The sequence below is a fragment of the Emydura macquarii genome, unplaced genomic scaffold (assembly GCF_026122565.2).
Source record: "Emydura macquarii macquarii isolate MOO-44397 ecotype Brisbane River unplaced genomic scaffold, CSIRO-AGI_Emac_v2 contig_374, whole genome shotgun sequence".
NCBI classification, from domain to species: domain Eukaryota; kingdom Metazoa; phylum Chordata; order Testudines; family Chelidae; genus Emydura; species Emydura macquarii.
In genome coordinates this window covers 7,629,348-7,649,654 of record NW_027130511.1, presented here as the reverse complement: position 1 = coordinate 7,649,654, position 20,307 = coordinate 7,629,348, and the positions used below count along the sequence as shown (strand labels likewise).

The 20,307-nt window shown below is 52.0% G+C and overlaps 1 protein-coding gene and 1 long non-coding RNA gene across 3 annotated transcripts; one reads left to right on the top strand and one right to left on the bottom strand.

The window, feature by feature from the left end:
* Positions 1-30: 30 nt before the first annotated feature.
* On the top strand, positions 31-3,605 carry LOC137143424 (uncharacterized). The gene is made up of 2 exons (XR_010917156.1): positions 31-332; positions 3,306-3,605. It is a non-coding gene; the product is annotated as an uncharacterized lncRNA (long non-coding RNA).
* Positions 1,066-9,344, bottom strand: PGF (placental growth factor). Of its 2 annotated transcripts, XM_067533175.1 has the most exons (7): positions 9,242-9,344; positions 6,958-7,000; positions 5,201-5,397; positions 4,161-4,237; positions 3,292-3,321; positions 3,132-3,194; positions 1,066-2,688 (listed from the first exon to the last, which is right to left on the bottom strand). In XM_067533175.1, the coding sequence occupies exons 1-7, from the start codon at positions 9,305-9,307 to the stop codon at positions 2,667-2,669; spliced, it is 498 nt and encodes a 165-aa protein (XP_067389276.1). In that variant the 5' UTR covers positions 9,308-9,344; the 3' UTR covers positions 1,066-2,666. The 2 variants fall into 2 exon arrangements, with proteins under 2 accessions (XP_067389276.1, XP_067389283.1); XM_067533182.1 differs by lacking the exons at positions 1,066-2,688; positions 3,132-3,194; positions 3,292-3,321 and adding an exon at positions 3,367-3,407.
* Positions 9,345-20,307: the final 10,963 nt, after the last annotated feature.

Genomic DNA, 20,307 nt, shown 5'->3' with positions numbered 1-20,307 from the left:
GGCCGTGGGTGGATGAGAGGGGCAGGAGGGCGCAATGCAGCCAAAGGGGCAATTTCCCCACCACAACAGAGGAAAGAGACACTAGGGGAAAACGGGGCCGTTAATAAATCAGGAGGGGGAAGAAGCTCAGATTGTCACGGCTCCTGTCTGCTCCCATCCCCGGAATGTCTCAGGCTCCCCCCCCCGTGTGTCACGCACCAGGAATCAGGACCCCAAAATGTGTGCGATCCCAAGCCACCCACCGGCAGGAAATGTAAAGAAAGGTCGCTAGACAGCTGGGAATGGAGGGAGCCTGGACAGGGAGCAGAGAAGGAAAATACAGACACATACAGGTGAGTAGCCCTGGAGGATGGGCATCCTGTGTGCACAGAGACCAGGGTGAGTGGGCTGGTGTAGAAACCTTGATAAGACAGAGGCAGGGGGTTAAGGGAATTGACAAGCGAATTTACTGTGCCCCTGACAAGCAGTAGGATTAAAACAAGGATGATGAGAACACCCATCGTCACACTGGGTAGGACAGGAAATGTGTAAGGGCTACAGCCCCTCAGGCGGCAGGGCATACACCAGAACTGACAGGGTTAGGAAGCAACTTGACAGGTTATTCCATAACTGCCTTTTTTTTGGCACCTTCCTCTGAAGCATCTGGTTCTGGCCACTGTGAGCGACTGGACACTGCTCAGCTTTTGTGGGGGCAATTCCCATGCTCCTGTGTTTGAACTCTGAGGCATCAGCATATTAGAGGAGAGAAAACATGGGCCCAAATTCATCCCTCTGCCTGCACTAGATTGTATTCTGGTTTCCAAGGCCCTATGGGCCTTGCACAGTGGTGAATAGCTGGAATCTGGAGACAACTGTAGTGAAAGGAAATGGGTTATATCCCTTTAAGTGTGGTTATTTGGAATGGAACTGTGCCAGTGCGGTGTCACCATATTCTTAATGGTGTGTAGAGCTGAGTGCAAAGACACAACAGCAACCCAGATGCTTCCCTCCTATTCCCAGCCTGTTCTCCAGTGTCCCCGGTGCTGGGTGTTTCCATGGAGTGGGGGAGCTGGCTCTGAGGCTCCCACAGTCAACCTTCTGTGCTGAGGTGTTCCCTGAAGGGGGGGCTTACACCTGCCCTATGGTCCCTTTGCACCAGCGCTGTAGGGCAAGGGCTCCCAGTGGCTGCTCTTCATGAGAGGAAAAGTCTGCGGGAATAAGGCAGATAGGTGGCCTGTGTGGAGAAAGAGGTCGGGGAGGATCAGAGGAGAAAGTGGGGGGGTCAGTTAGAGCATGTCCTTGGTGAGGGATTTAGAATTAGGTTCCGAGCTGGGCAGGTGATGGGGAGAGCGCACCCTGGGCCAAGGGAACTATCTAGCTGCAGCAGGTGGGAACCCTGAGGGTTAAAGCCTCAGAAAAGGTGAAAGGGGTGAGTGGCCTGTGAGGTGACTGAGGATTTTAGCTTAGGAGAGGGATTGGTGAGTGCTGCCAAAGCTCCCTTAGGCCCTTGCTGAACAAAGTCACAAGGAACCCTCCAGGCTTTTAGGGGAGCTCCCAGCATGTGGAAGAGGAAATGCAGGGAACATGGCAGGAGCCCTGGCAGGATGTGCTGTAGGGAATGGGAGACAAGCACAGGATGTGGGGAAACTCCAGTCCCAGAAACAGGTGGAGAATGATGCTTCTCAGAGGGCAGCAGATAAGAAGAGGTGTTGGGGACATGAGATAAATGCATTCTCACAACTGCCTTCTGGATTTCTTTATGATAAGGTTTTATTCAAGAGGACTTGGCTTGAAAATTGCCAGGGTGCTGGGGTGTCATGGTTCCCTCTGTGATACAGAAGGCCTGGAGTTCTCTAGCCCACCCCATCCCACCCTGTGAGCTCCCACAGTGGATAGGTCCTAGGCCAGCCCTCCTCCCCACTCACTGCAGCTTCTCCATGTCTTTCATGGGCCAGGAGCTGGACAGACACCACAGCAGAGTCCCCACCTGGGACCAGGTTTTCTTCCTTCATGACAATGTGGTCCCCTCCACCAGCTGACAGCTTGGGGAAGAGTTGCTCTGCAAAGGTGGGGGTGGCATCACAAGACTCCTGTGGGTGACAACAGCAGGGAACGTTCCCAATGTGGCAGCCCCTGGGCTGGCACCTCCCCGAGGTTCTGCAATGTCCTGCTCCACCCTCAGCCCTTTGGCATACTCCTTTAGCTGCAGGGGCCACAAAACCATTCCCATGTTCGGCCGCACTTGTCCCCTGCTGTCTTCTCCTCCAGCGTTGAATGCAAAGTGAGCCTCATTATGCAGCTTTTCAGCCCTGAATCTGAGCCACTAATGTTAACTATGCAGAGATCCCTTGGAAGGCCCTTAAGGCAGGGGCAGGTCAAGCTGAGAAGCTGGGCAGAGGGGTGGCTGCCTCTCTTGCAGCTGAGTTTCCCTGGTCCTGGAGCTGCATCCCCGCAGGTGGATAAGCAAGAGTCCAGCTCATCCTCTCCTGCAAAAGTGCCTGTGTTCCTGTCCTGTCACTCGCCTCGCTGCTTCTTGTCTGCTCGGAGGGTCACAGCTCACAGGTTGCAAGCAGCCACAGGTCCCACAAGGTTCAGTCAAGAACGCAATTGGCTCATACGTACAGGCGGGTAAGAGGACTTGGTAATGAGTACAGGCACTGTGGTGCTGCCCTCTCCTGCTGAGATGGCTATCTGCGTGGAATGGCACATCTGCAAAGAGAGCACAGTACAGGGACAGCATGGAGAGTTAGAACAGGGATTGGTGCCAGCGGCCTTGGGCTCTATTCCTAGCTCTACTCCTGATTCTTTGAATGAGCTTGGGCAAGTCTGTTCCTCTCTGTGCCTCAGTTTCCCCACCTGTGAAGTGGGGGTAATGACACTGTCACCTCTCAGTGAGGCGGTGTTGGGGCCAGGGATCAGGAGGATTTAATGAATGTTTGTAAAGTATTTTTAGATCCCCAGAAAAGATGGAGAGACAGACCCAGGTCTGTATCAGCCCCTGTGTGTTGTGATGCAGCAGCTTCGTCAGGTGTGGGTGCATTGTCCCTGAACTCAACTTGTGCAGCAAGCTGCAACTAAAGAGACACTATTGGGAGAAACCTCTGGAAAGACCCACTCCCCCGGCCCCTCCTCCCACATTAATGCCCACTCACAGATCACAGTCTTTAGGTCTCTGCTTCTCTCGTCTCCTCTTGCCTCGGCCCTTGGGACTCCTCCTTCAAAAGGAAAGTGGAAAAAGAGGAGGCTGAATGGATGGGAGATGAGCCAGGGCTGAGGGTCCCAAACTCCAGAATCGCTGCTAATATCGCTTACCTTCCTGACTTCAGTGCATCCCGCCGAGGCCTGGAGGAGAAAGAGGAAAGAGTACAATGATCACACCCCACACGTGGCGTCTGCAGAGCCCCTAGGCAGTGGAGGAAGATGGGGTGCTACAGAAATACCAGAAAGCAGCTTAGACTCCACATGGTGGGGACCACATCCTGATTGACAGGCTGCCTGCCAGAACTCCCACGCTTGGGCTCCACCCCATTGCAATGATAAAATATCCTTATGCCAATGACATCAATGGCTTGTGGCAAAGGCACAGCAGGAAAGCATTTAATATATTGTAGCTTCTTTCAATCAGTGTGGCCCTGGAGACAAGGGGAGGAGCCAGGACACAGCACAGATAGGGAACCAGAGTGAGGTTTAGACATGAAGGCAAACATGTCCAAAACAGTGGCCATTGGTTTGGGGAATCCAAATTGACACCGCTTATGCTTGATTTGCTGAGGGGCTAACCACCCACAACTTCAGCAGGAGGCAAACGGAGCTGCAGTTGCTCCACACCTCTCAAAATCAGGCACCAGGTATCTCAATATGAACCCCTGACACTGAGGCACCTAAAACCAGAGACCACTTTTGAAAATTTGGGCCTTACTCACTCATTCTGCTGCCTGCAGCAGGTGCTTCTGGGCACGCTGGAAAACAACGCAGTTCTGGCATGGCCTCTCTATGTGAGAGGAGGCCATTAGAGGGCGCTGGAGAGCCACTTAGCAAGGGGTCAATGCTGGCCTGCCAAACCCAGAGCTGTGAGAGGATTTGAGGCCTTTCACCCTGGGCAGTGACGTTCCCTTGGAGTTTTTCCTGCTATTGGGTGCCTCCCTGTATGGTGGAGAAGAAGGAGCCTGGATGGTGCATACCTGCACTCGCACTGCCTGTGCTCAGTGAAGGACAGCTCCACGTAGGGCACCTGCCCCTCTGGCTTCATCTTCAGAAGCTGAAAGGGAACAAAGGTCATCCATGGAAAAGCTGGTTCCTCGTTCCCCTCCCCTCTGCTCCCTGCCAGGGCTGCAGGGCTGATCTCAGGCACCTCAGGTGGTGCTGCAGGAGGGCTGCAGGGTCAGAGTGCAGCCTCCTGAGGCCACAGGAAAGGAGAGAGGCTTCATCGTCCATCCCTACACCCCAAGATTTCCCACCCAAAGCATCCTTGGTCCCCACAACCTGGGTCCAGCAGATTCTGAAAACTTTGCTTTGCCTCTCCTTTTCTCCTGCTAGCCTGCCCCCCCCGCAACATCCTCGTCCTCTCCAGCTCCACAGACTTCTGATACCCCAGGGGAGCAGGGCTCTCGGGATGCCCAGGCAGTCACTAGCTGTAAATGGCGATGTGCGTGTGCCCAGCATCCCCGGAGACACCTCTGGTTTTGATGAGAGGGGCAGATTAAAAACCAGAACGGGAAAGGCAAGGATTCATTTCGCTGCCGCTTCAGGGCAGTGTCATCCTCGCCCCACCAGGGAGCACCACACAGCACAGGGACAACAGACGGCTCCCGTGTCGCTGGCGCACATGGATGCCCGCCCGGTGTAGGCTCTCTGGGTTTGTAACTGGAGGTTCCAAGCAGAGGAGACCTTTCAGCAAAAAAGACAAGTCATAAAAGGGAGACCAGCAAAGAGCCAGCGAGGGGGGCATTGTCCCAGCCCACACCCCCCCAGGGGAGAGGCACGGATGTGCCAAGAGCCTGCCTCAAGGTCTGGTGGAACCTCAGGAATGACTCCTGACAGATGCGGCTGGCTCGGACACGGGCTTCCTGTGGCCTGGGGAAGTCAGATAACTTCTCCGCGCCTTAGTTCCCCACGGCGGTGCGAAGTCCTGGCGTTGTAAGTTATACCATTTGTTATCTTAGCTGCCGGGTCCTTGTGCTGTGAGCTGAACCCATCTGGGCCATGTGAGGCAGGCTCTTACCTGCATGGTGACGTTGGCCGTCTCCACTGGGACACACTGCAGCGTCTCGTCTCCGCAGCAGCCGGTGCAGCGTTGCAGGGAGATGCAGGAAGGGCTGAACAGGTGCTCTACCTCGCTGGGGTACTCAGACACAATATCCACCAGCATCTCCAAGGGCCGACAGAAGCTGCGGCCCCAAACCTCCTGGAAGGGCAGGACTGGAAGAGACCCAAAGGTGAGGAGGCAGGCTGTAAGTTCATGCCTAGAAGATACCTGCTGACCGGCTTCCCCAAGCCATCAGTAAACAGTGGAGTCACTGGCTGAGTGAGTTCTGAATCTGGGAGTCCTGCCATGTGCCTGGCACAGGCATCAGAGCAAGCCCTGCTGTGTGCCCCAAAAGTTGCAGGCAGCTCCCAGCGTTATGAATCTCTCTCCAGTCCAGGCTAACAGATTTGTTTTTCTTCTCTTTGATCTGTCCCATCTGCTGCTCTCTTCCTGCCTCATCTGTCGTGTGCTGAGCTGGAGTCAGGATATTTTTCATCTCCAGACACTAATAAAAATCTCCCTTCATTATGGAGAAATGTGGCACCACTCCATAGATAAGACAGCAGTCCAATTTCTACTAAAAGCCCAATGCTGGCCCCTATCTAAAATTCACCAAGCAAATCTGAGCAGCCTTAAAACTAGAAATGAGGCCTGCAGTGGTGGTTGAATTTTTCTGGAAAATTTTGTGTCATTTGGACAAGGCAAGAGAGGATGGTGTCCTGATCTGGGACATCTCGAAAAATAGTGTTAATCATAGAAGCGGCCATACTGGATCAGAGCAGTGACCCAGCTAGGTCACTACCCTGTCTCTACACTGGCCAGTATCAGATAGATCAGAGGAAGAAAATCTGCTGGAGGCAGTTATGGGATAGCCAGCCACCCGGGGAAATTTCCTTCTAATCTCAAGTAGTTAGATGTTGGCTAATGCTCTGAAACATGAGGGTTTATAGTGCCCAAAACCCTTGTCGGGGGAGAAGCTGCCTTAGAGCTCAACTTGGAATTTGTCAGGCAACTGCAGTTCCAAAATACTTAACCTCCCCCACCCAGCTACCCGCCCCCCCATCCTCGGGGGTTGAACAAATCAATGCAGTTGAACTTTTTCACCTTTTAAAATGTTTTCAAATTAAACTGATGTAAAAGTCTAAATGAAAAGTCAAAGTGTTTGGCCTGAAAATGTCCAAACAAAACGTGTCACTTTTTCTGACTTTTTTTTTTTAACTGAAATAATTCAGCAAATTCAAAACAAATTCACAAAACGTTTTGGTCGAACTGGAGCTGCATTTTGCAGTGAAAAAAGTTTCATCCGACAAATTCTGCCCGGCTCTGATCCTGCTCTTTGCCAGAGAGAGGCTGCCCTGTTGAAGCTCAGCGGTTCCGACAGAGGGCTGGACTAGGGCAAGATAAGCACCTTCGAGGGAGAGATTAGTGTGGGTGTCTTGGGGGGGACTAACTTCCTGGGGGACAGGGGGACCATTTTGCCAACACATCTCCCATTTGTACTCCTCTCCTCCGCCTCCCCCCGAGTGGCTGATGATAGTCCCAGACTGACTCCCATCATCCATATCCTATCACTTTTCTCTGGAGCCTCCAGCCCCCTCCCCCAGGGCTGAATCCTCCTCTGGGGTTAGAGGACTGAGGGGATCCCCAGGCTCCTGGGCAGGGAGGAGGCGAGAAAGAATTCCAGGGCCCACAAGGGATCTAATATTCTCACACAAAACCAGCTGCAAACTCACCTTGCCCTCCTGAGGTGCTGCTTCCACTGGATCTGTCCCACTGCTAGGGAGAGAAATGTGGAGAGGTGAGTCACAGACCACTTAGGAAGAGACCCGGGGGAGTGAGCACAATGCAGAGATATCTTGGGGTATAATCCCCACATTCTTACCCATCTGCTTGCACCACCCACACCCCCACAGGACACTCGGCCCTTCCAGCTCAGATCTGTTGTAGAGCATTCGGGGGCACTTGCTGATGTATGTGGAGAAGGAGGAAGGCAACTGAGCTAGTAAATAACAGTGATAATAAATAGCATGTTTATAGCTCTTGTAATGCTAGCCTGCACAGCCAGTCCCCTGCACCATGCTGCCTTTCTGTTTTATATCCGGAAGAGTTCCCAAGTACTTTAGATCCACAAGGGATCATTTCACTCCCCACTTAATGCGACCACCTCTGGGGTGTGATGTGGCAGCTGTGTAACAGCACCCAGCAATGAAGTGAAGCAAATTTAGAACTACTGTGCAACACAACAGGGATCAACCTAGCCCTGGCTCCCAGGAGATGGGCCATAATTCACTGAACAACCACTGAGGAGGCTGCTTGAAGGTGAAGACTTTGTGGAACGTCAAGCTGCAGGGAGGTAGAATGTCATTTGACCGAGACACCCAGACTGACATCCAATCTAATGCAGCATGCCAGGGGATCTAATGACCGCACATGATCAGCACTTCAGTTTACATCTCATCCACCCGACACCTATCAGCGGGGTCCCCATCCTGCCATACTGGGGTCCAGGGGTCATTACTGACCCAGAAGGGAGCACGACACTCCAAAGGAGAGATCTCCCCCTATGGAATCACTAGCTCCCCTTCACCCCAGCTACCAGTTTTTATATCATAACCATCATGCTGCTGTCAGCACATCATCTTATGCCCTCCCGCCAGCTCACAACATATTGTCATCTGCCCCTATTGGACACATGTAGGGGCCATGTGTACTTAGCTATGAAGAGCCATGCGCACCTCGGCTTCGGTATAAATCCTAATTCCTCTATGCCATGCCCTGGGTTTCCCTTGGGGGCTCGGCTATCCAAGCACTGAGCAAGGCTACCCCACTATGATGGGACCACAGCACAAAGTGAGCTGGTTGCAGTGCAGGGAGTAGGAGAGGAACCCCCCCCAAAAAAAAAAAAAAAACAGCTGGCAGACACTCAGCAGAAGCAAAACACAGGGGTGTCAGCAGGGATGGACTTTTCTTCAGTGGTAAATGTTTATAACCCACAATCAAAGCAAATTAAAATAAACTTAGATAAGGGGGAATACCTCCCCACCACTTCCTGGGCTGAGCTTGGCTTCCTGCCACCCCTTGGCACCTAACCAGCTACTTGTATAGACTTTTCCCCAGAAGCTGTGCAAAGGAGGGGGCACTCATTCACTGGAGACCGGATGGTACCCCTGCACCATGTGACACCCGTTTGCAGTTATATTCTGCTGCCATGCTGGTCGCAGCGCGTGCCCGGGGACACAGCACGCAGGGAGTCTGGGGAAGTGATTCTCCCACTTCTTGTCTTTCAGCAGAAGGGAAACTCTCTGCTTTTGCTCCTGGGAGCATGGGGCTTTTCCATGGGATTTGCCAGGTTTAGATGGGTTCCTGGGGTCAAAGTTCACCAGGTGGCTCGAACCCCTGTCCCACACCTGCGGGGCTGCTCTCCTGGGACCTGGGCCTAGAGGCAGGTAATGAGCTTGGAGTTCTCTTAAGATGCTGTCAGCTAAATAACCAGTCTTTATACTGCCTGGAAGCCCAAGACCCACGGCAGCTTCCCTACAATAATGGCACTTCCCCTCTTCTCACAAGATGTGTCCTGGGAGTTTATTTTTCCTGGAAATTAGCTGGATCCAGCCTCATCCTCAGAGGGCACCTGAGACATTGACCTCCTTCTCCCCTCCCCTCCCCACGCACCCCCTTTCCCGCCAGCCAGCCCAGCAGTATCCCAGTCCTCCCCTTGTTCCTGTGCTCAGAGAGGTCTGGAGGAAATCAATCACCAGGGAGGGGTAGTAGTGTGGCAACAGAAGACCAGCTTCCCAAACTGATCCCCACACTACCTGTCCTGCAAAATACACAGCAGGAGGAATTCCGCAGCCATGCTCTAACCCCACAGTGATGCAAGCGGTGGTAGTGGGGCTTGGGACCATTGCAGCGGGATCCCAGAGGACTCCTCCACTGCTACTGTCCCTCTCTGCTCCCCCAGATCCATTACGTGGAGGACACGTGGGGGGGGGGTGCTAGAAGCTGGGGGTCCCTCACCTGCGTGGGTGATGCCTGCAGTGCAAGAGCCACAAGAAGCTGCAGGAAGCTGCCGAGAAGCTGCATCGCTGGTTTTGCCGCCTCAGTTTTGCCCCAGTGAAGAGTCCCGTGTCCCAGCTGAACCGCACATCCTGGCCCCGCGAGAGAGTCCGGGGCGGGGGAAATGAAGAGACAACCCGGCTGTGGCACTCCCGGGAGCCCTCGCTCTGGCCGCAGCCCAGGACGGCACCCGCGGCCCCGGGCGGAGCAGCTGAGTGCGGCGGGGGGTGAGAGTTCGAGTCCCCGAGGTGGCGCGAGACGAGGGGCGCTCAGCGGGGCCAGGGGCTCTCTGGTGGCTGAGAGGCAAGCCCAGGCTGTCTAGCCTCGGGAGCCTGCCGCCCCCGCTGTCCTGGCCAGCCTCAGCTCCTGCCCCGGCTGCTCTGGGGCACCTCCTGCGCCCGTGGGCTGCGCTCGGGCCATGTGAGCGCTGCCCTGCCCGCCCGGCAGCTCTTCCAGCAGCCGAGGGCTCCTCCCAAGTCCCTCCCCCTCCCCTTTTCTCTTCCTCTGAGACTGCCCCGGGCTGCTGCATCCTCTGGGCTTCGGAGCCCCGCGGCCTGCACCTGGCGGCTGGTTTCCTTCAGCCGTGCATCATCGGCCCGGCGTGTCCGTGCGCGCACGCAGGTGTCTGTGCGTGGGACCGCCCGGGGGCCGGTGGGACTGTGCCCGCTGAGGGCAGCGAGTGGTGTCACGCGATCGTGCAGGTGGGCGCGGGCCGAGCCTCACTCTGCTCTGCTCTGCGCATGGCCGGGCTGAGCGGATCTGGGGTTGCTGTCGTACAAACCACATCCCCTGGGACCCTCCGGCTAGGACTAGACCTTGGACAAGGGACCGTAGGAAAGAACCTGGCTTGGCTCTGGAGATGAGACCCCCGGGGCTGTTCAGCCTTTAGCAGCTAGGAGTCTCTCTGCTTCACCACCTGTTTGATGGGTGTGTCTGGCTCTCTCTTTCCCTACCCCTCTCTTTGTCCCGCCTGCTCTTTAGTGCAATGTTCAAGCCGAGAGATCGAGCTATCAAAAGTCAGGTTGAACCTAAACACCGCTTCCTGGGCCTTATGCCTTTACATGGGATTTCTCTTCAACTGGGTCTCACTGATAAACCTTTGTCTCTGGTGGTGCCTGGAGGCCTCCATCAGGATTGGGGCCATCTAGTGCAGGGTGCTGTACAAACACAGATACAGGCATGGTCCCGGCCTTGACAAACAATGTAAAGGTTCATTATACATTAATGCTCAAATAGCACCTGGATAACACACTGCAGAGTGGAATGTCCCAGACCAGGGGCTGTGCTATGGAACTCCACAATTTGCATGTTTTTAAAAATCTGAGACATTTGACACAGGGGTGGGTGTATTTAATGGTAACAATTGACCCTTCTCCTTGACAGCTGCCAAGTTATACCTGTCTTGTATGGGAAGCACAGAGAAAGCTGGGGAAGGACCCTCAGCCTTGGGCTGCTGGGCAGTCGCAGGGGCCAGAGGCACAGATTCCTGATTGCTCTGATGGAGCTCATTTAAGAGGCAACTGTGCAGAACGGCTGCCTTTATATACTGCATGAACCAGCCCTGGTAGCCATAATAAACAGAGGCTATGTCTATGCTGAGGAGCTGAGCTGACTATTTTGCTTCAGCTAGAAGAAAAATCAGAGTATTTAAATTTCCCAGAGATGTCGGGATATCTTAGTCAAGTGGGATGGTTTGCAGAGACATGTAGAGCTGACATGTCCTATGGCTGAAAGCTTCTCCATGCCCCAAAATGCCCGTATTCACCCTCCCTTTATTCAGCTCCCTCCTGCAGACTTCCTTCCTCCGCATGGCTTAGGAAGGCCACATCATGACTAGCTGCTGCCATAATATTTAAACAAAGCCCCAGGCTAGCACCATCCACTGGGTCTCCCAGTGCATCTTGTTATGTCTATTTATTTTTGTAAATGCCACAGGGCAGGGATTATGTCTTCTAGAGAGTCCAGCACATGGTCAGTGCTTAATAAATAATGAGAACCTGCTCAATTTTAAGCTAGCTGGAAAAGCCAGCTGTCTCCTTCCTCCAAAGCCCTTCCCTCCCCCACAATGTCTTTACAAAACACAAGTGTGTAAAACGGGACAGCGCCACTGACAGTACAATATGAGAAGCAGGACCCATCATGTCTACAGTGCAGAGATGGGAGCCGTATGTCATATGATTACAAATAGAATTTTCATGTAAGAACTACGACATTTACATTTCTCTTGGGCAGCTCTAGTTTTTCCTTTGGGCTTCTCAGCCTGCTTGCCAAGGGCTTTCAGCTGTGTCAAAACCAGAGGCAAAATTGGGGGGCGGGGGGGGGGTGGGGGAAGAAGTAGCAGTACTCTGCCAAGCTCTGCCCACAACATAAACTCCTCCCACCCCTATCAGCGCTATTGACCCATGTATTCTGCAACCCAGGCAGAAATTATTGCACTGGTGTGTGCACAATTCACATTTTCAAGGTCTTCTTTACAGTCGTAACTGCTTCCGAGTTACTTTTTATTGTTTTTTTGTCTTGAGAAGCTGGAGAACAAGAAAGCCGCTTGGAAGAGGTGTGTCAATACGCTGTACCACTGAGTACCAGCCCCATGCCAGCCCAGCCCAGGGCTGAAACCTGAGACTCATGGACTTCTCATTGCTTTTTCATGGAATCCCACTTCTGCTGGCACTTGCAAGGGGGGTTTCAGTTTCATTTTTAACCTAGGTTATCTAGCCAGCTACCTATGTTATGGGTCTGTCCATGTGCTTGTCTACACACAAACTTGCACTGAAATAACAAAGGTATGAATTAAATCCAATTTCATTATTTTGGTGCAAACTTGCAAAGAGACTGGCCCTATGGCTCCTCTCACCCTAGTGGCCTACTGCCAATCCGCTCCAAAACTGCTCTGGCCTCGCAAGCTTAGCTGCCTTGTGAGAGAAAAGCCTCTGAGAGTTTCAAACTCTAGTCCCTGGCAATCTATTGGATTTGTGAATGTTTTGTTTTGCTTTTGAACACACTGGAGGGTGAAATCTCAGGAGTAAGGAAGTGGTGGCTATTGGGCTGAGTCAGGGCTCCATTTATAAAAGTTTGGGAAATTAACTCTCCAGTCATCAGACATAATCCCGGACAACATCAGGAGCCAAACTCTGCTCTCCATATCCTGGTGTAAATCCAAAGGAACAACAAGGATGTTTATGGTCTCTCTGTAACCTGAAGTGTCTAGGCAAAGCTGCTGTTATGGCGGGGTAGGACAGATTTGGGTACCTGAAGGTAGCAGAATCCACAATGGAGCACTAGTACCAACCCCACACAATGGATTCCACACTCTAGGATACTAATGCCAGGATTCAGACATCTCTTGTCCTGCTAGGAAAAAGACTTGGCCCTCCACTGTGGTGACTAAGTGCTTCCACGTGGGGTCTAGTGCAGATGCAAGCCTTATCCTCCTGAGTCTTTGCACGAGAGAGCAAACATGATCCACTTGTGCTCTGAGGGGAACGAGAGGCCCCTGTGATGAGCTGGAATTCCTCAGCATTGAGCTGCATCTGGCTGCTTTGTGGGCTCATGTTCCCAGGGTGTTTGCGCCAGGCGCTGGAATGTGGCTCCAGCAGACGCGCATTCTTGTCAATAACAGACCAGGGCAGAGCCTGCTCTTCTGGTCTGTTCCATTTCAGCCCTGCCCCCGTTTGAGGGACAAGCCAGGAAAAGCACTTCCTATCCCAAGCCTGTACCTTCACAAGGACGTGCAGGAGACCGCGGTGGGGAGTCATTTGTCAGCAGCGCTCGCGTTTCATCTGAACCCTTCAGACATATCCCAGCTCATGGACTTGATCAACCTTCCCATTTCTGGCCTGGCAAATTGACAGATGACTGGTGTCACAGCTGTAGTCAAGCTCCCCCTTCAGGACACCTATCAAGCTGCTGCCCAACACCGTGGGCCCAGGCACTTCCCTTGGTCTGGGTAGGCTCCGGCACGGTCTCTTTCTTTGGCCTCTCAGGCACACTTCCTGGGCTCAGCCTGTCTGTTACCTCTTCACAGCATGGGACCTCACAGTCCAGCTGTCCTGGGCCCCACGGCCAGTGTTCACCCCTTCCAAGACACCCCTGTAGCTTATGAACACCCTTTCCCAGAGCTCCAACCCTGTGAGTGCTCTGGGTTACAGTTTAACCCCTCAGGGATACGTGATAGCTGAAGCCCATAACACACAGGGTTTGTAAAGGTTTCTAACAATCACTTCCGTCAGCACAAGAGAGATACAGACTGAGGTAAAACAACAATGCACCTGCACACTGTTCCCTGCCTCAGCTTCCTCGCCACTCTGGAGTGTTCTGTGGGATTTGATCAGCGTTCTCTAAGGAGTCCAGGATCCCCTTCATGGTGTCTCCTCTGAATCATGGCATGTCTCTCTCCTGCAGCCTGCTTCCTTCTTCATCAACTGGCCTCACAGTCAAAAAAACCCCTCTCTCCTATAAAAGCATGCCAGCCCCTTCAGTCTCTCACCGCCCCAAACATCCTTAGGCCATGTCTATATGTACAGTGCTGCAGCAGTGCAGCTGTATTAATACAGCCGCGCCGCTGCAGCATGTCTGGTGAAGATGCTCTATGCTGACAGGGAAGAGCATAAAAAACAACCTCTGTGCGTAGCAGAAGCTATGTTGGCGGGAGAAGCTCTCCCACCGACGAGCACGAATGTTGGTGTAACTTATGTTGCTTGGGGAGTGGAATATTCACTTCCCTGAGCAACATAAATTTTGCCAACATACACTGTAGTGTAGACTAAGGCCTTGTCTACACTAGCACTGATGTCAGCAAAACTTCTGTCACTCAGGAGTGTGAAAAACTCACAACCCTGAGCAACATAAGTTTTGCCAGCATAAGCACTTGTGTAGACAGTACTATGTGGGCGGGAGATGCTTTCCCACTGACACAGCTACCGCTGCTCATTTAGGTGGTTTTATGATGTTGGTGGGAGAGCTCTCTCAAAGTTAATGACTGCTTTTCTTTGGGCTGTAGCTTTTCTCAGACAGAATGAGTGAAAGAGTCAGGGATCTCAACAGCCCATGGCTGATTCACTGAGGCGATGGTTACAGTAGAGAGCTTACCGCAGGCAGCTGCAGCTGTGCTGCTATAAGATCTCTAGTGTAACAGATCTAAGCTGATGGGAGAGAGGTCTCCTATTGACTTAATGGGGCTTTGGCTACACTAGAAAGTTTTGGCAACACAAGTTACAGCAATGATCAAAAAGCGCTGTAATTACAACGCTTGTGCCTGTCCACACAGCACTCGTGCCACCGAAGTGCATCTACACTTGATGCTGTAGCATTGACAGTGAGCGCAGTGCACTGTGGGCAGCTAGCCCATTGTGCAACTCTCCAGCTTGTGCCGCTAGGAGCTGTGGGAAGGCGGAGAGGATTGCAGTGCATCATGGGTGTAGGCTCAACATCCCATGATGCAGTGATTTCTGTCCCATCATTCCATGGGTTTCTGACTGCATTTCGTGGCATTTTTCAACGGCCCCAGTTTCCTGAGCGCCCACCATCTCTATCTGAAAGGATGATCCTGCCCTGCTCTGCATTGTCGTTGTCAGAGTTCTGAACACATAGCAGCAGGTCATGCAGCATATCATGAGCTCCCAATTGGAACTGGAATCTGAGGTGCCTGACCTGCTGTGTGCCATGCAAACAAACAACGCCAGATTACTGTTTGCATTCACGGAGCATCTGCACATGGTGCACCGCTACTTTGGGGCACATGAAACAAGCACTGAATGGTAGGATCCCATCGTTATCCAGGTGTAGGATGATGAGCAGTGTCTTTGTAAACAGCACTGTGCCATGCTATGACAGCTAACCAGCTTGCACTGTGTATCAATATGGGCTGCAACCACCGTGTGCAAGAGACAAATAAAGATTGCTTAGGCTGCACAGAATATGTCTTAATTAAATAACAATTATTCACAACACCCATGAAAAACTGGGCTGGAGGGGAGAAAGCAGTGAAGGGCAGTGTGAGCTCTGACAGCTGGGTGAAAGCCCAGCTATCATTCTGGAAGCCGACTGAAAGGGTTGAGTGAATGGGGTACTGAGATGGGCTGGGAATTTGGTAGGAATGTGTGGGTGGAGTTTGGAGGGCATGGAAAGCAGTTCTGAATTGGCTGCAAGGTGGTGAGCACGCATGAATTCAGTCTGCAGCATTATGAGTGACTTTAGCAGCTCCGCTTGCTCCTCCATGGCTTCTATCATGCACTTGTGAGCTACTATCACTCACTCCTGGTTTTCCCACCTCTTCTGCCTATCAGTTTTCTGATTTTCAGATACAGTGTGTCTCCATGCCCTTTTTTCTTTTTTTTCTGCCTTAGAGGACTGGAGGAATTCTTGAAACATCTCCTCTTTGCTTCCCTGTAGTTATTTTCTTATCAGCCGCAGGCACATCTGTAGAAGCACAATAGAAGCACAATAAACAGTGAACAGAAACATGATTGTGACTGCATTAACAGCATTGATTTGTTACTGTAAAATACACCTCTTTCTCACTGTCCCCCGGCAAGCACACAGCTCGACGATCGTCCAGGGCATGGTGAGTTGTGCCCCGGGGGAGGAGGCACTCAAGCTGAAGAAAAGGTTCTGGATGGTTGTTTGGGGTATTGATGCTGGTAGATAGGGACAAAATTTCAAATTGTGCCACCATTTTCCACAGGTGGGGGCCATAGAAGCTGATCTCTCACTCCTGAGAGTAAGCAGGGATGCTAGGGTGCATCTCCTCCATGTGAGCAGCTTCAAGCCGGGTCCCTATGCTGCTCGCCTGTGTGCCGCTTTGGTCCCTGCACAAGTGATTGCTGATTGGCATGAGAAAGTTTCCTAGAATGGGGGAGGAAACAAAGAGCTCTGCAGAGGAATCTCCGGCAGAGGATTGGCGAGTACCTCCAGGAAAGTTTCCTAGAGATTTCTGGAGGATTCCCATTAAATCTCGGTGTGCATTAACACACTTTTCCACCACACTGCCTAAGCTGAACAGGGGAATGGGAAGCACATGCAAACACAGCTACTCTTGTGTATTTCTATCCCTTCAACCAACTGTATAATGCAACAACACAAAGGACAGCGGTACCTCATGTAACTGAGCAGCATCAGCTCAAAAAAATCACTTACCTGAGCTCCCCTCTCCTCCATCCTGCACTCCAGAACTGGAGGACTGGGACTGGCTCAAAGTCTCTGGTGTTGAGAAGAGGTCCTGGCTCCCCATGTCAGCAAACGACCCGGTCTCCTGCTCTGCATTGTCCTCCAACTCAACCTCCTCATCCACGACTTCTTTGTTGGGTCTGACTCTGGTTTCCGCTGCCTCCAGGCCCGGTATGGCCAGGAGGTATGCACAGGTCTCTTGGTGATGGAAGTGGGGTCACCACCAAGGATGGCTTCCAACTCTTTATAGAAGTGGCAAGTCTTTGACTCTGCATCAGAGAGAGATGGTTTGACTCACTAGCCTTTTAGTACCCCTGCCACAGCTCCTTGATTTTCGCATGGCACTGCAGCATGTCCTGTTCATAGCCTTTCTCTGCCATTAAACGAGAAATTTGACCATACGTATCAAAGTTCCTTTGGCTGGAGCAGAGCTGAGATTGCACAGCCTCCTCTCCGCAAATGCAGATCAGATCCAGAAGCTCCAGTGTGCTCCAAGTGGGAGAGCGTTTGGTGCATGGAGCCGCCATGGTCAGCTGGGAAGATGTGATGTGAGCTCTCCACGTGGACCAAGAAGGAAGTGGAATTAAAAAAAATCCCCGGAATTTAAAGAGGGAGAGGCAGATGGCTGCAGGGCAGCAGAGTTCAAACTGATAGCCAGAGCAGTCAGGATGGGCATTGTGGGACACTTCCTGGAGGCCATTTACAGTGACATAACCAAGCGCGGTGTCTACACTGATGCTTTGTCGCTAAAAGTTTGGCGCAAAAAGCTCTACGCTTCTCGTTGAGATGGTTTTATTTTGTTGCAAAATCAGGGGAGTTGGATCAGTGGGGGCAGGGATTGCAGTGTTTACACCACCACTGTTTTGGCGCAAAAAGCTGAGTTTGGTCAACAAAAGACTCTAGTATAGACCAGGCCTTAATCCACTTCCCAATAAGCAGTGTAGCTATGTCAGTGGGAGAAGTTCTCCTGCTGTCCACACTCGCATTTAGGTCAGTGTAACTTATGTCGCTCAGGGGGGTGGCTTATTTACACCCCTGAGTAACACAATATATGCTGACATAAGTGGTAGTGTAGATATAACCTCTGGAATTCAACGATGCACCAATTTCCTAGAAGTAACCAGATTCCCCATATCATCATAATGGGGAAATAAGGAAGACTATTAAAAAGCCAACACAGCCTGGATGAACAAGTGCCCTTCGGCTTTGTCACAGTGCAGAACATTATGGTACTCCATGCCAGTAGAGTTCAGTCTCCATGACTTGGCCACATACTCCCCAATGCCTCACAGACTGGCTGGCACAAAGCGTTGGGAATGGGAAATTGAGTCATCCACCTCTAGGGCAAGAGATGTACAAGGCTCAGGAGAAAGACAGGGGGCATAAAGGAAAGAGGAACATTTCCCCAGGTGCACGGTGTTTTCTACAGAGCAAAATCTGCCCAAGGTCTAAGGAATGCTATCACAGTGCTGGGGATGTGTGGAGCTTGATAATGATACAGCCTTCTATTCCATCCTCACCCCCTTTGTTTGATGTTCCTCTAGTTAGCTGTGGTGAAATCAAGCTGCGTAGTCCCCAGGAACAACTCCCATTCAACTGGCATTCTCCAGGATTGGGGAAGACCCTGCATACATCAGAATGTCCACAAAGGAAGAGAGAAAGAAAATAGCCCATCACAGGTGTCCCTTAGTGTCACCTGTTTATTAATATGTTGGAAGGTGTTAATGGCAGCCATCAAGCAGGAATCGGATTGCTAGACAATCATAGATTTTGTTAAAACTGAAAATTAATTCAGAGTAAATGGAAGAAGTAATTAAATGCCCCTTTATGTAGTGATAGCGGAAACAATAAAAGCCACCACTCAAGTCACTGGGCCTCATGGCAAGGCTTGAGCAAAACCTAGCCTACGGCGACTAAGAGGGTTTTCCCTGTGCCTGATTGCAAATGTTAAGGTTAGGGGATTGATTGGTTGCAGCTGTGTGTGTCTGTGTGTGGGAGAGGTGGAAAGCAGCAGAAAACAAGAGGCCAGTGAGAGAAACAGCTGTGAGCTTGACCCTGGGAGGAAGCCGAGAGACAGAGCTGCTTTGGGTCACAGAACTCACTGGAAAGGCAGACTTGGATTTCTGAGCAAGGAAACCACCTGCTGCTGATTGTTTCCATTGTGTTCAGGGAAGCAAGACTTTGTGTCTAGGCTTGCACCAAAGAAATAACTGACTTACCATCAATTTTTCTTTCTAACAAAAACAACCCAGCAAGGCCCCAAATATTGACTAACCACTCGGACCAAAAGGGTAACATTATTTATCAAGGGCCAGTTGTGTTCTTGGCCTTGCAGCTATAAAGAGACATGATCCATACCCCAAAGAACTTACAGTCTAATATGGACACTGACAACATGGTATATCCAATAGCCAAGACACTTGGGGATAGTGCAAGCATGAAGCAGCGATGGTGCTGGATGGCTTTTTGGAAGAAGCATGATTTTACATTTAATCTGTATATGGTGTTAAGTACAAGCGAAGCAGCTGCCATCCAGTTTCCTTTGTTAGCCAGTAACAGGTGAACAATGAGGGCTGGCGTAACAGGGGGTGTTGCTGCACAAGAGTGAGCTGCACTGTAGCAGGGCCCCGTGTGCTCCGTCTCTGCGTTTCATAAGGATTAAAACTATTCAGCACTGTGTGGAAAGCAAGTGCCCTCCAGGCAGCGATATCGCCAGCCCCTCCAATACCAGGGAACGTGTTACTTAGAACATTCCGGAGCCCCTTGCTGCAAATCCCTGTGGCGTCAAAGCTCCTTCCCCGGCCAGGTGCGGGGGGTGGGCGTGGGGGGAGTCTGTTTGCTAAGGAGGAGGCTGACAATAGGGGGAAGTGGGCTGTGTTGCGCATCCCTGTGAGCAGAGGCTGCTGTTGTTCTGTCAGCAGCAGCAGCAGGAAGCGGCGGGTGGTTAGTCATCCCTTGCTGCACGTGGCCGGAATGCTGCTGTTTATTTTTGTTGCTCGGGCGTGGATTAGGCCTGCCCTGGGGAGCGATAGCCTCACTGTAGGGCTGGCAAAGGGGGAGGAAAAGAGCTGCAGGCAGCTTGGTGCTGACCCATCTGGCCTGACAGCTGCTGGGCCTGTCCTCTGAGCAGCCTCTCCTACTCCCCCTCCCCATACAAATTGCCCATCTGACAGGGAGTGCTGGGCATGACATGCAGTGGACATGGTAACCCTGACACAGACCTAGGGGAAGTGAACTCTTCTTTGGGGAACCTTTGGGCCCTGGCTTCGAGGCCACCCTGTGGATTGTTTTAGATACGAGTCCTGGAGGATGGAAGGTGCCTAGTGAGGTGTCTGAGGCCCAGGGCAGGGGATCAGTGAAGAATCCCTCCTTGCAGGCATCATCCTCAAATGAGCATTTGCCTTATTGCTGCTGACCCTTCCTTCTGGAAAGCCCATCCCAGAATGAGAGCTAGCTTTCTCCTTCCTCCCGTCTACCCTTCCCACTCTCTCTTCCCTCACCATTTTGTGTTCCTTTCCCCCTGCTCTGGCACTGGCTTTGGTGGCGGCTGGGAGAGTGCTAAGTTGAAGAAGCGAGTTCTAGCCCTGGCTCTGGAGATTTATTTTCCTCCTACGCTCCTCTGCAATGGGTCCCACAGCGCCAGCCCTCTTACCCAGAGAGCCCAGGCTCCCCGTCGCATGAGCTTCATTCACCCTCCTGGTTGAGAGTATCATGAAGAACGTAGCTGCCAAGGAAGGCTGTTTCTCTCTATGAGAGACCTAGACCCAAATCCAGGTAGTGCCCTGCTGATGAACACTGAGACTTTGAGCTTGGCCCCATCTTCAATGTAGAGCGAGCAGTGCATGAGGGGGACGCACTTTCTG

Coding starts and splice junctions, on each gene's coding strand:
- PGF (XM_067533175.1), bottom strand. CDS start 9,307: ATGCAGCTTCTCGGCAGCTTCCTGCAGCTTCTTGTGGCTCTTGCACTG. Junction 4,238..5,200: donor CGGCCAACGTCACCATGCAG/GTAAGAGCCTGC, acceptor GTTCCCTTTCAG/CTTCTGAAGATGAAGCCAGA. Junction 3,195..3,291: donor GATGCACTGAAGTCAGGAAG/GTAAGCGATATT, acceptor TTCCTTTTGAAG/GAGGAGTCCCAAGGGCCGAG.